Source organism: Maniola jurtina, chromosome W, assembly GCF_905333055.1.
Source record: "Maniola jurtina chromosome W, ilManJurt1.1, whole genome shotgun sequence".
NCBI lineage: Eukaryota > Metazoa > Arthropoda > Insecta > Lepidoptera > Nymphalidae > Maniola > Maniola jurtina.
Window position 1 is genome coordinate 557,696 of NC_060057.1, and position 13,052 is coordinate 570,747.

The 13,052-nt window shown below is 36.5% G+C and overlaps 2 protein-coding genes and 2 long non-coding RNA genes across 5 annotated transcripts; 3 read left to right on the plus strand and 1 right to left on the minus strand.

The window, feature by feature from the left end:
- Positions 1–2,381: 2,381 nt before the first annotated feature.
- On the plus strand, positions 2,382–3,259 carry LOC123879893. The gene is made up of 2 exons (XR_006799086.1): positions 2,382–2,840; positions 3,168–3,259. It is a non-coding gene; the product is annotated as an uncharacterized LOC123879893 (long non-coding RNA).
- Positions 3,260–4,638: 1,379 nt separating this feature from the next.
- On the minus strand, positions 4,639–7,800 carry LOC123879882. Of its 2 annotated transcripts, XR_006799083.1 has the most exons (3): positions 6,800–7,800; positions 6,014–6,509; positions 4,639–5,911 (listed from the first exon to the last, which is right to left on the minus strand). XR_006799083.1 is itself a non-coding variant. In XM_045927766.1 (2 exons), the coding sequence occupies exons 1-2, from the start codon at positions 7,298–7,300 to the stop codon at positions 6,081–6,083; spliced, it is 930 nt and encodes a 309-aa protein (XP_045783722.1). In that variant the 5' UTR covers positions 7,301–7,800; the 3' UTR covers positions 4,639–6,080. The 2 variants fall into 2 exon arrangements, 1 of the variants encoding a protein (XP_045783722.1); XM_045927766.1 differs by having other exon boundaries at positions 4,639–6,509.
- Positions 7,801–10,115: 2,315 nt separating this feature from the next.
- Positions 10,116–11,270, plus strand: LOC123879890. Its single transcript, XR_006799084.1, has 3 exons — positions 10,116–10,182; positions 10,808–10,912; positions 11,233–11,270. It is a non-coding gene; the product is annotated as an uncharacterized LOC123879890 (long non-coding RNA).
- A 597-nt stretch (positions 11,271–11,867) lies between these two features.
- Positions 11,868–12,740, plus strand: LOC123879786. Its single transcript, XM_045927682.1, has one exon. The coding sequence runs from the start codon at positions 11,868–11,870 to the stop codon at positions 12,738–12,740; it is 873 nt and encodes a 290-aa protein (XP_045783638.1).
- The last annotated feature ends 312 nt before the right edge of the window (positions 12,741–13,052 follow it).

The following is a 13,052-nucleotide window of genomic DNA, read 5'->3' on the forward strand; positions in this document are numbered from 1 at the left end:
ATATTATCATTTTCGCCGTGTATAAATAGTTCATTGGAATGTATAGTTGTTTTCTCACTTTTACATTTTTTACAATATCCTATGTATATCAAATTTCATTTTCAGTGTTAAGGTAGCACTATAAAAACGCATTTTTGCTAGCGTTATAGCCTGGTATACCTATTATATTATAAAAAAATACCTATTATATTATAAAAAAAGAAAAAAAAAATAGGTTGTAAAAGTGATATCTATCGACGGAATACATATGATAGATAAATTAACAAAAAAGTATGAAAGATAACAGTCAACTCGGTGGAAAATTTTGAAAATAGCGGTGAGATATTTTTAGAACTATGAGATAATAATTTATCTACTGAAGTTTATTTATGACTAGCTGTGCCTGCGACTTCATTCGCGTGGAATAGTGACTTTTCGGGCAGCATATGCTCTGTACGTTAAAAATGTTCGCCATGATTCTTTAAATTGACATAACTTTTTTATTTATGAACCGATTGACATGAAATAAACACTATATGTTAAGTGAAGTTTACTACAATAATGTAACGCCACACCGCCTCAGCCAATCGTAACGCGCCAACGCCAACCAGACTATCCGAGTCAAGCCGAGCCAAAACGCCGGCCAATCATAGCCTAGCGGCCATTGAACGCCAACGCCAGCGCCATTGACAGCCGAACGCCACTCAGCAACAACTGCCGAATGCCTTCGGTGGGGATAACGCCATATAAAGCCATGCGAGCTCATTTTTAGGATTATTGTATCGTACGCATTATAAGCTGAAATACTGCCGGTTTGTGTAAATAAGTGTAAATTGTATAATTAGTAACAAATATATGAAAGTAATTATTAGTGTGTTGAGTGAAGTGATAAAATAAATTAGTGCGATTATACTGATTTGCTCTTTTTATTTAAACCCACTGTTTCAATATATTAGTGAAAATCGTATCTAAATCGAATAAGCCGTTTCTGATATTAGCGTGCACAAACAGACAAAAAAAATTACAATTTCGGGTTCGGCATCGATATAATAATAACCCCTGCTACTTTTTTTTATATACATATTTCCATTGTACAGACACCACTTTTCTACAATTTTATTATATGTATAGATAGATCATAGCAGAAATACAGGTCATTCAATTCAACCAAAGTAACCTAAACTAACTTTAAGTTACTTTAGTTGAATTCGCAGACTTTAGCGATTTCTTTGATGGCATAAAGCAAAATTAAACTAGGGCCTATAATTAAAGGACATGAATATTAATTAATTACACGTTTGAAAATTATCTCCCTAAAAGGTACATTTAGAGAGAATTCAAAGTGGGAAATAACTTTGTCTATTGGCCCCCGAAGTTACATGGAATAAACTTCTCGGCTCCAAGTCTATAAGTAGTTGCTCTTGAATACAACATCACATTCGCGTTTGCGAATCCTGAATTCAAAAATGGTAAGTTCCCCGTCACTTTAACTCATCTTCCTCATTTCCCGGTCTGCTGCGTCCTGCAAAGTACTGGCCACGCGTTCTCACTGGACAATCACTCATCCACACTGTACACAGCCTTCTATCATCTTTCGGATCCCTTTACAGCAGTTCTATCCTCATCAGTTCCGATTCAAAGGAGTTCACAATTTGTTGCATTGCAAACATTAATAATATTGATAACACATAATGATTGACGAATATTTTCATTTACATATTCAACATACATACGCTATAATAAATTTCTGTAAAATGCCCTCATCTATACCTTCAGCATTTACACACACTTCATATACTCAGGTCAAAGTATTTTACCAAGCAATTGATGCATATTCAAACATTTTTTTTCCTTTCACACATCAACCACTCACAGTAGAGGACACGTAATTGTATTTAAGTAGTGACTTTTAATAAGAGACTGACTGACTGTTTTGCATGTTTTGTATTTTAATTGTAACTAGATGATGCCTGCGACTTCGTCTGCATAGATATTTTTTTTTAATCCAATGGGAATTCTTAAATTTCCCGATATAAAAATTTGCCCATCTCATTTTCTGGAACGCAAGCTACCTCTGTGCCAAACATATAAATCAGATAAACAAATGGGCCTTTAAGAATCCCGTGGAAACCCTTTGATTTTCTGGAATTAAAAGTAATCTATGTTCATCCCCGGAATGTAAGGTAACTGTGTACCAAATTTCATCAAAAGCGATTAAACTGTTGCTTTAAAAAGTTATCAGACAGACAGACAAACCAAGCAACACACTTTCACATTTATAATAGTATAGATAGATTATTTTTTCCAAATTGTTTTTATTTTTATTTTTTTATTTACTTATTATTAAATTTGATTAAATTGTTTTGTTATTTACTTGTTGTTATTTTAGTACTAGCTGACCCGACAGACTTCGTCCTGTCAAAAAGATTTGTAATGTGGCAGTTTTTGTGCCTACGTATTTTAAAAAATTCTCCTGAACAGAACCGTCACCCTGGTGATAGGGCGTTGTGAATAAAAAATAATTAATTAAAACATATATAAGGATTTAAAAGTAAGTAATCGCTTTATTGTTAATCATGTGAATCATAATTATTATTATTATCATTGTAGTGCTTTGTGGTATACGATGTTTTTTGTTTGATTACCTGGCGCATAGATAAACAAATCTGATGGTTTTCCAACACGGGAACAGGCAACATACAATTGACCATGTGAGAAACATGGGTTTTCTAGATTAATACCACAAACACTTAATGATTGCCCCTGGGACTTGTTTATAGTCATAGCAAAAGCAAGCCGCACTGGAAACTGTAGTCGTTTAAACTCAAATGGCACATCAGTCGGAATCATTGGGATGCGCGGTATGAGAACATCTTCTCCTTTATACTTTCCTTTGAGTATAGTTGCTTCTATCACATTGTTTAGTAATTTTTTTATCGCTAACCGTGTACTGTTGCAAAGACGCGGTTGGTTGATATTTCGCAACATTATAACCACCGATCCAACCTTTAATTGAAGATTGTGAGGTGGCAATCCTGGCAAATCCAGCGAGTTTAAAAATTCCGGTGGATAGTTGACTACATCATCTTGATTAGTAGCCGAATCAACTGATTTATATATCCTCAATTCGCCTGTAATTTGTTCTTGAATTTTGAAATTTAATTCATTTACATCTATGTTTTTTGCAGCCAGTATAGCTCGTTCGCTCAACCAATCATGGTTTCTGTAATTTTGAGAAACATCTGGAAACACCTTCTGAATAAGTTCATCTTTTGATCGAGTTAACTGACAAAAACTTTGAGGAAAGTTAATGCAGCCAGTCAACATGTCTATAGGAAATTTGCCATTACCAATGTCAATGAGTTGTTTAGAGAATATGTTTCCAGATTGGTCATTTTGCAACTCGACACGCATATTCTTGCTTAAATGAAGTACTTTGACATGTTTCCACAAATTGGAGGACTTTAGACATGCATTGAGTTCATCAGCTGGCGTTGATCGTGGAATCACTGGCAATGTTTGACGAAAATCTCCTGCTAATAAAATTATTGCACCACCAAATCGGTTATTATTGCTCCGTAGATCTTTTAAGGTTCTGTCTAAAGCCTCCAAAGATTTTTTATGTGCCATCGTGCATTCATTCCAAACAATCAATTTACATTGCTGCAAAACCTTTGCCATTGCAGAGTTCTTCGAAACGTTGCAGGTTGGAGTTTCATTGCTTTGCATATTTAATGGCAATTTTAGTGCTGAATGGGCTGTTCGACCACCTTCAAGCAAAGTTGCTGCGATTCCCGACGAAGCGAGTGCAAGTGCAATTTTATTTTGTGAGCGAATTGTTGCTAATATTAATGAAATCAAAAAAGTTTTTCCTGTACCACCAGGTGCATCTAAGAAGTAAATCCCTCCAGTTTCATCATTTGTTACTTTCATAAGAGTTTCAAATACATACTTCTGTTGTTCATTTAACAGTGGAAGATTTGTTTGAATTAATTCTTTCAAAGCGTTGAGATCATACAGTCTTTCTCGATGCAACTCTTGGTTAAAAGCGTCATGCATTGGACGATTGGGCGCGGTCAGGCCTAATTGAATTTATAGTTTGTTTGACATTATCAAGCACATGTCCTCAATTGAAATCAATGCTTCATTGTAAATTTCTTCACTGATTTGTATATTTGGATTTCCCATTCTATTCCGTATTTGATACAAAATATCATCACACATATAATCTTTGTACTTGATCCACAAATCAATTGGGTTTGATGGGAAGCATGTAGATATGATTATAGAAAACAATGTTCGTATTTGATGAGCGTGTGATGATATTACAGCATCATTGAGAGTTTGATCCCAATGAGCGTCATTTTCAAGCAATTGCAAACGTTGACAGGCTTCTCTGTAGGATCCACACAATTCACCATCAACAGTTCGTAACTGTTGGAATGATGTTGGGCCACGTACATTGACTAATAGCAGTCGTAAATAAAAACATTCATCATTGCTTGGATGTACTGAATAAATCCGGCCAATCGCATCGGTGGAATATACATCTGTATATCCTGGAACTGGTTTTCCTTGTTTCCGTCGTATAAATCTCCTTGAGGATTGATTCCAGGTATAATATTTTGGCATTTCAGAATATAGCAATGTTTGTGCGAAATCATCGTTTTGGCATGTCTCAAAAAAACTGGTTAATGTAGTAGATGGTGGCTGAGCAGCTCTTTGTACTGCGTTCTGTGCTGTAAAATACACTCTTTGTCCATTTTCTAAATGCACAGCTAAGTGAACAACAGAAGGGTGTCTCTCATGAATAGGAAAAGAAAATATTCGCCAAACTGCTTCATTACTACTGACATAGCGGCCCATTTGGTATTGGGTAACTTCATCATTGGAATTCTCTGCACCAATTCCAATCACAGCCATATCACTCCCTTTGGTTACATATTTGCAAATGTATTTTATAGATTTCACTGAATGGCAAGATTCAACGTTGATGTGTGCTTTGAATGTCTTTGATAAAATGGGTGAATATGGAACAATCCAACGATTATCTATTTCAATATCTTGTTGATTTAATTTGACAATTGTTGATTTTCCATTGTCTGCTGTCGATCTGCGACGATACAATGGATAACCGTCATTACCAGTAATTGTTTCCGATATTAATGTCCGTGGATATCGTTTTGAACATTTACCATCCATCATACACGGTGAATTTTGATTAAGAGTTCCACAGGGACCATGTATCATGTTTTTGATAACTACCTCATGCAATCCAGGATCTACTTGTACATTAGGGATTTCAGCTGATATCACTGCATCAACTTCATTTGGCCTTATCTTTTCAACCAACCAAATCAAAATGTGTGCATGTGGCAATCCTCGTTTCTGCCACTCCACAGAATACATCCAGCAGCGTGTCTCACCAAACACATTATGTTTTACGATGAAATCCATTAAAGATTTCAACTTTTGTCTAAAGACTCTGGCTGTAATATCATGACGATCAATGGGTGATTGCCCAGAGAATAACTCCTGCTTGATTTCTATCCATTGCGGATTGCATGTAAATGTGATGAACAAATCTGCTGTACCATAATGACGAACATACGACATGGCATCTTGAGCATATTCGTGCATATGCCGAGGGCTTCCGATGTATGTTGCTGGAAGAATAGTCATCCGACCGACATTCTGTGCATTTCCATCAGTATTAATCGCATCTCGAAGGTGAATATACTCTTCAGATCGGAGTTTGGTTTGATTCAACCTGATGAATGTTAATCTCTCCGTTTCAATTTTAACATACATGTCAACAACATATTTGTGATATAATCGCCGACATTTCAATATGTGATTATCTTCATTTTCCCGAATCATTAGGCGGTATGAATAATAGTTCATTGAACTTAGTTTTTGTTGGTTTCAGAACCTGTAAATAGATTTTGTTTTAATAACATTCAAATATAAAATTAAAATACATAATATAATGACTGAGATATTATCGCCATAGCTAAACTAATATTTTAGTTACCTGTAATGGGATTTATCATTTTTATTGAGAAATCGTAGCCATCTTCACCTTGCCAAAATATAATGGGTTATTGCAGTGCATCATATGAGCGGTGTGTTTCCTTTATACGTTGTAATTGATCATTCCGACGATGTAAAACAATATCACGGGATTCCAAGTTTTCTCCAACTACAACGATAGCAACTTCATCAATAGTTGGTGCATTAAAACGTCTTGTATGTTGACCTGCAGGTGTTTTATCAGCTCTGATTACAATTTTGTGATTATCGGATGGCATCAGATCCAGGGCAGTTTTAAACAATATAATCAATTGATTGTGTTGATGAAATAAAGTTTGTAATTGTTCTACAATAGACCTCTTTACTAAATTGTTATGTGCACAACGCAGATCAATTTCTTGTGGTGAATTGCCCATAAAATAAATTTGCAGGAATTTGTTGTCGCTATCTGACACTGGTAACAGTGAACCTGCTCTGTGATATATTTGCCCTTGTATCTGTAAATAAAAAAAAAAATATTATGGTGTGGTATAAATTAATGGATTGTCAGTGATCAAACTTAAATAATATTTGATCTTAAAAAGTATATATTTAGTTTTAACTAATATCTATCAAATATAATAAAATATAATAAAAGTGTCACTGAAACTGAATCACCATATAATATGATGACTAAGTGATATATTTCGTAATGATTAAGAAATTGAAGATTAGTGACACATCTTAACTTTGGTGACAGAAAATTTTGTTCGCTAAAATAATTATGAGTAACTGCTATAATACATACCTTGAAAGTTGGCATAAAATTTTCCCGAACTACATTTGTTGCCCCAAATGAAGTCATTTGAAAGCAATTGTTATATTGTTGGATATGTGTCAAAAAGTGTATAGAATCTGTTCCTATTCCTGAAACCAATGAGTACAATGGTTCTGGTGGTGGATCCAATGGTATCAATTTCACTTTACCATTTGCGCAACACAATCCATTGGCTTCGTTTTTGTATTTTAATGCCTTACAGTGTGAGCAAACCGAGTTGATAGAACCAATAACAACACATTGGTAGTTACCGTAGTCAATTGACACATCGTAACTGAAAGCAGCTCGATTCAAACTTGCGCGATTATTAGTTGAATGTCGCGCTCGCGCTTCACGCGTTTGTGATATCCGAATTCTTTCACGTTCATTTCCGTCGTCACGTTCTTGTGCAGTACGATTAGATCGGTAATTAGCTTGGTTTGTAGCATTTCTGGTTCTTCTACCTAAATTGCTTCGTCTTATAGGAGGCATATCAAATATAAATTATTTTTTCACTAATCACGAACTAAACAAACACTAACTAACTAAACACTCTGCACAAAACACGATATACGAATTTGTTTCGTGTATCAGTTGTCAAAAGCAAACTCAGTAGATTAGGTAACAGACAACTTTTTTTTTTTTTTTAATTTGATATGACTTGAAGTCAAATCCTTTTAAGCCGTACGAATTGTTTTATTTATTTAAAATTTGTATATTAAAAATAATAAAACACTGTTGGTAACGCGATTTTTGTTTGACTGATGTAATGACGTGGAAACTGATGCATTTTATCTCGCGTGCCGAAACTAATACAAAAGAAACGCGAGTTTCGGAACGCGACATTAAACTCCTCCAACTATGTATTCTGTGCTCCAACGCACACACGCACATCGTTTTGATAGATATGATCTTTGACGTTAGGAACACACCTACATTGCTTAGACAACAGTGAGTGCTTGTAATTTAATATGAACTTTATACCATAGCAATAAAGCTCAAATTGACTACGTTTTAGTTAGAAATCATTTGTATGGGAAAAAGAAAAGGGCTATTTTTAGGGTTTTTCCAGCAATAATTCTAATTTTTCTCGCCGTAAAAACCATCCTTGAACTTCAACGAACATTTTAAAAAAAGATTTGGCCAAATTGGTCCAGGCGTTGTTGAGTTATGCGCTTACCAACACATTTTGCGATTCATTTTTATATTATAGAAGATGGTAGTATTTTATTTGTATATATATAAATATTGTCTTTTTGTATTGCAATAAGCGTAATTATATTCTGAATAGTAGTAATATTTTAATATACATTTTGCGACGGGAGTGTTTTATCTATTGTTATTTAAATTATAATCCATACTAATACATATCATAAATGCAAAAGCGTCTGTGTATAATATATCTGTTACGTTTTCACTGTCTTTAACCGGTTATGACGAAAATTGGTATAGATTTGTAAGCTATTTCCATAATTTTTTTAGGTACAAGTAGAAAGCTTTGTAAGCAATCACTGTAACAGTTTTCGTCACTATCCGTCTTGGCGAATTGGCATGGGCTACTATTTATCCCGGAAAATAAAAAAACTTCCTACGTTATTCTTAAAACGAAATCCACGCGGATGAAATTGCTGGCGGGTATGTTATAATTAATAGTACGAGTAGTTTGTATTTGAATATAAATTTTTATTGTAAAATGCAATAAAATTATCATTATGAAAAAATAAATAAATATCCTTTACTCACCCAAAAAAAAAAACTAAAATAAAAAATACAAACAGATAAGTATCATAGTCCACATAGAGTGAATAGATAGATATTGTTATCCAATCCAATCCAATCCACTAGTCTATAAGCGTCCACCATTGGGACATACTTAGATCTTGTCAAGAGCGCTCCACCAAATACACTTCTCCTTCCTCATTCCTTACCTTCCTCATCGGTCCAGTGGGCTGATTTATTATATTTGTGCTTTACCCGGCAGAGTGAGCGGCTTGGCGGGTAGCAGCAAGGATGCCAACGTTGGAACATGGGGCCAATGCCGCCAGCCAAACTGTAAGGTTATTTTTAAAAATTGATTTGAGTTGTCAAAAATAATATAAAATTATTAATTTATCTAATGCAGGTAGATTGATAAAATCGATATTTGGCTCATTCGATGTCATACAATCTGTTGCTAGGAGGCCAACAAGATTGAACTTGCATAAATACGGGTGTTTCGAAGGTTGTAGTTTAGTCTCCTTCCGAGATTCGGAGCGATATCGCATATTTTCGGTATTTGGATTGTGAACTGAATAATTAGATGTTGTGATAGCAATCACGCTCTAATTAAATTATTTATTTTGGCATTAGTTTGTTTAGATTAAAACTCTCGGATAACCTTACACATTAAACTTGTGTTTTTTTTGTGTTGGTTTTGGAGAGGACATTCCAATAATTCGATAAAAATATTTAAATAATACCTGCTTTTCTGAGTGACGCCAATAATTCAGAAGCGGGACGTGTCTCACGTTGTCTTAAATTCGCTTTGGTATCTTTTTGTAAACAACCCACATTTGATTAAAATTTTTATTGAGTTCGATTTGGTGATTAAAATTTTTAGTTTTTTTTTTAAGAATTTAGTCTTTTGTGAAGTGGAAAGTAATTTGCAATAAGTGGTTCAGATTTTGTATACATCGAATGAGAAGTTAGTCGTTTGGATTTATTGTTGACTTGATATTAAAACTGAGAGTTCGGCAGTTCAAGGGTAGGTTTTAATGATTTGACGGAGGGCAGGATAGCCCATGATTTGGATTTGACTTAGGGCAAGGAAGCCCGCGACTGACATGACAAGATTGATTAGAAACACGAGGACGTGTTAAATTCAGGACGGCCGAACTGTAAGGTTATTTTTAAAAATTGATTTGAGTTGTCAAAAATAATATAAAATTATTAATTTATCTAATGCAGGTAGATTGATAAAATCGATATTTGGCTCATTCGATGTCATACAATCTGTTGCTAGGAGGCCAACAAGATTGAACTTGCATAAATACGGGTGTTTCGAAGGTTGTAGTTTAGTCTCCTTCCGAGATTCGGAGCGATATCGCATATTTTCGGTATTTGGATTGTGAACTGAATAATTAGATGTTGTGATAGCAATCACGCTCTAATTAAATTATTTATTTTGGCATTAGTTTGTTTAGATTAAAACTCTCGGATAACCTTACACATTAAACTTGTGTTTTTTTTGTGTTGGTTTTGGAGAGGACATTCCAATAATTCGATAAAAATATTTAAATAATACCTGCTTTTCTGAGTGACGCCAATAATACGCAACAAGAAACGCGCCGCGATGGCCGCCTCTGTGGTGTCCATGGCCACGCCGCCACCAATGCGTAAGTCCAACACAAGCTTCGACCTTACGCTAGAGTTTCTTATACCCCGTTCAAGGAGACGAGCTAATAGAGAAGTTCGACACTGCACGTCACTGGTCATAGATAACAGACGTTCGTTCACGTTGCGACTAAAATTTCCGTCTTGTTTCTCGCCTGATTCGGACGTCATGTCTTTGGATGCTCCTTACTTTAGTTCTCAGTTTTAACGTGACATCAATCCGGTGTTTGACAACTAGTCAAATCACGACAAAACGCGCTTAGTATGCGAGCTTCTATGGAATACTGGCATGTGACGTCACAATAATTTGACGTGCTCTTTTTTAGTTTAATCGATAATTTAAAATGGTTATTACACTTAAACCATGGAGAGAAGTTAGTGTAGTTTTCTGTTACGTAATCCCATACAAGTGACTAAGACAAAAAACTCAGTGGGCGTTAACCATTTTGAGTGACCAATCAATCACAAATGAACCTATGTTTTCGTATTGAATTTCGAATGTTTTTTTTTTTTAAACACACTGCTTACGCTTCCATATTAGACTGCATCATCACTTACCACCACGTGAATTCACATTCAAAACTAACTTGTATCGGAATTAAAAAATATATATATATTTTCCCCCAGAACCGACGGCCACTCACACGCTGGCTAGCGTCCGCCGGCCGCCACAAGCCACGCCGCCACCTCTCTACCAAGAGACTATCAAAGACTCGCCACCGAGTTCGCCCAGTACGTATTATCCCGATTATACTTTTTTAATTTATAGACAGCGCTTGACTGCAAGTGCACCTGCTGGCAAGTAATACAGACTAAGATGGAGCGCGTTTGCCTAGAAGGTGCATATTTACTCTTGACTTGAAGGTACCCATATTAAAAATGGAGGGGAAAACTGACGCTGGAAAAGTTTTCCATATCCTAGCCTATGACAGTTCCCTGGATCCTTAGCATTCTCTCTTTTTGAAATCGTAGGCGGTTTCGGCGTGAAAAGATAACAAATAAAGTAACTTTAAATTCGTAAAATCATAAAATTAAAATGAATTTTTTTACAGGTTCAGAGCGCCCGTTGAAGCCTAAATTGGAAAATAGGTAAGTGAAGATATTTTATCTACGCTCATAATATCTTAAAATCCTGATTATTCAATCAAAATGTAAATATATTGACCTATACTATATTCACATACATAGTATAATATAAAAAAAATATTCATTATAACATTGTTTTGTTTGGAAAACATTGCGTAATATTGCTTTAAAATGTTTTTTTCCATTATGGTACACTGGGTTCCTGGCTTTTTCTTTGGCTCATGGCCGACGTCGCTGTGACTGGCGTAGTGTAGTGCTACCATAATTGACCATAGACAATAGGCATCACCTGACGATGCACGCACATACGCAATTGACAGTTGAATTTTGGCGCCATTTAATATGTAGGGACACAAGTAACACGATGCCCGCGCCTGAGTCAGCGGACCACCGCGGCTGCCGTGAACTATAATTTTATTTTATATTTTTATGAGGACAGTCTGTACTACGTTCCCTTATTGGATACACGCATTTGTGTAATAAACGAGATTATAAGGGAGATGTAGTTTCCTTTATATCTCCCAGCTTAGGAGAGGCCCAACAACCCCTAAAGTGGTGACCCGACAACCTCAATAGTGAACTAGTGCAAGGACTCAGAAACATGTTCGGACAGCAGCAGTCCCCAGCCCAGCCCAGCCCTGCTGACCACAAAGCAGCGGCGGAACTAAGCCGAATTGCCCCGGAAAAACAGGATGGATTGGCAGCCGTGACGATATCCTCACGGATCCCCGAGTTTTGGATGGATAAGCCAAAATTGTGGTTTGCACAATTCGAAGCCACTATCTATGGCCAGAAATTGGGGGACGCGGCGAAACAAAATTTAGTGGTTACAAAACTCACTAAAGGTGCCATTGAACAGATCAGTGATTTGATTTTAGAACCGCCAGAAAACAATAAATACGAAGCACTCAAGGAGCGTCTGCTCCAGGTTTTTGAAGAGACAAAAGAGCGCCAATTCCGACAATTACTTAGTGAAATGGAACTGGGCTCACAAAAACCATCTCAGCTGTTACGTAGGATGAAAGACTTAGCTAAAGGAAAAATAGCAGAGGAATCACTGCGAATGCTGTGGATCGGACATTTGCCGTCGTCCGTTAGGGCTGTGCTAGCGGTTACAGACGTTGATCTCAATGCGCTTGCGGTTGTGGCCGACAAAATTATGGAGACAACAAAACCGATTGAGGTAAGTGAGATCCAATCGGATAACGCCCAGGAACCGGACCTGGCGACACAGGTGGCAAAGCTTACTCTCAAGGTAGAGGCAATGGAACGAGGCCGCACAGGACGGCGCGACGGGAGTTATCGTCGCACGTCATCAGCAGCAAGGTTCCGCGACCGGACCCCCCGTAGCAGGTCGAAAAGTAGATCACGTAAAAGCCCTGAATGGCTGTGCTTTTACCATTTCAAATTCGGAGCAAAAGCTAATAAGTGCGTAGATCCATGTAATTGGAAGAAAAACACGCCGGAAAACTAGACGCGGTGCAGTCAGCGGCGGAAGACTGCCCGTCTCAGCTACCCTCTCGTCGTCGTCGTGCTGTTCTGTCAGTACGTACCCGCTGATTTTTATTTGACTAGGGTTCCACTAGGAGTGCTAGCTGCAGATGTATGGACGAACTTGAGCTTTAAATCAAAGCTATTAACGTGAATTTTACATTTCGATGCTTGATGCTCGAATTCTATTGACGTTGGCGAGAAGTAAAATCTCATACTAACCCTGATTACTGAATCTACTTGTGAGTAACGCCTTTACAGACTGCAAGTAGGTACATCGAGTTTTATGATGAAA

Excerpts from the sequence above, each read along its gene's own strand:
- LOC123879882 (XM_045927766.1), bottom strand. The coding sequence starts at position 7,300 with ATGCCTCCTATAAGACGAAGCAATTTAGGTAGAAGAACCAGAAATGCT. Across the intron at positions 6,510-6,799 it reads ATTTTATGCCAACTTTCAAG|ATACAAGGGCAAATATATCA; the intron begins GTATGTATTATA and ends TTTTATTTACAG.
- LOC123879786 (XM_045927682.1), top strand. The coding sequence starts at position 11,868 with ATGTTCGGACAGCAGCAGTCCCCAGCCCAGCCCAGCCCTGCTGACCAC.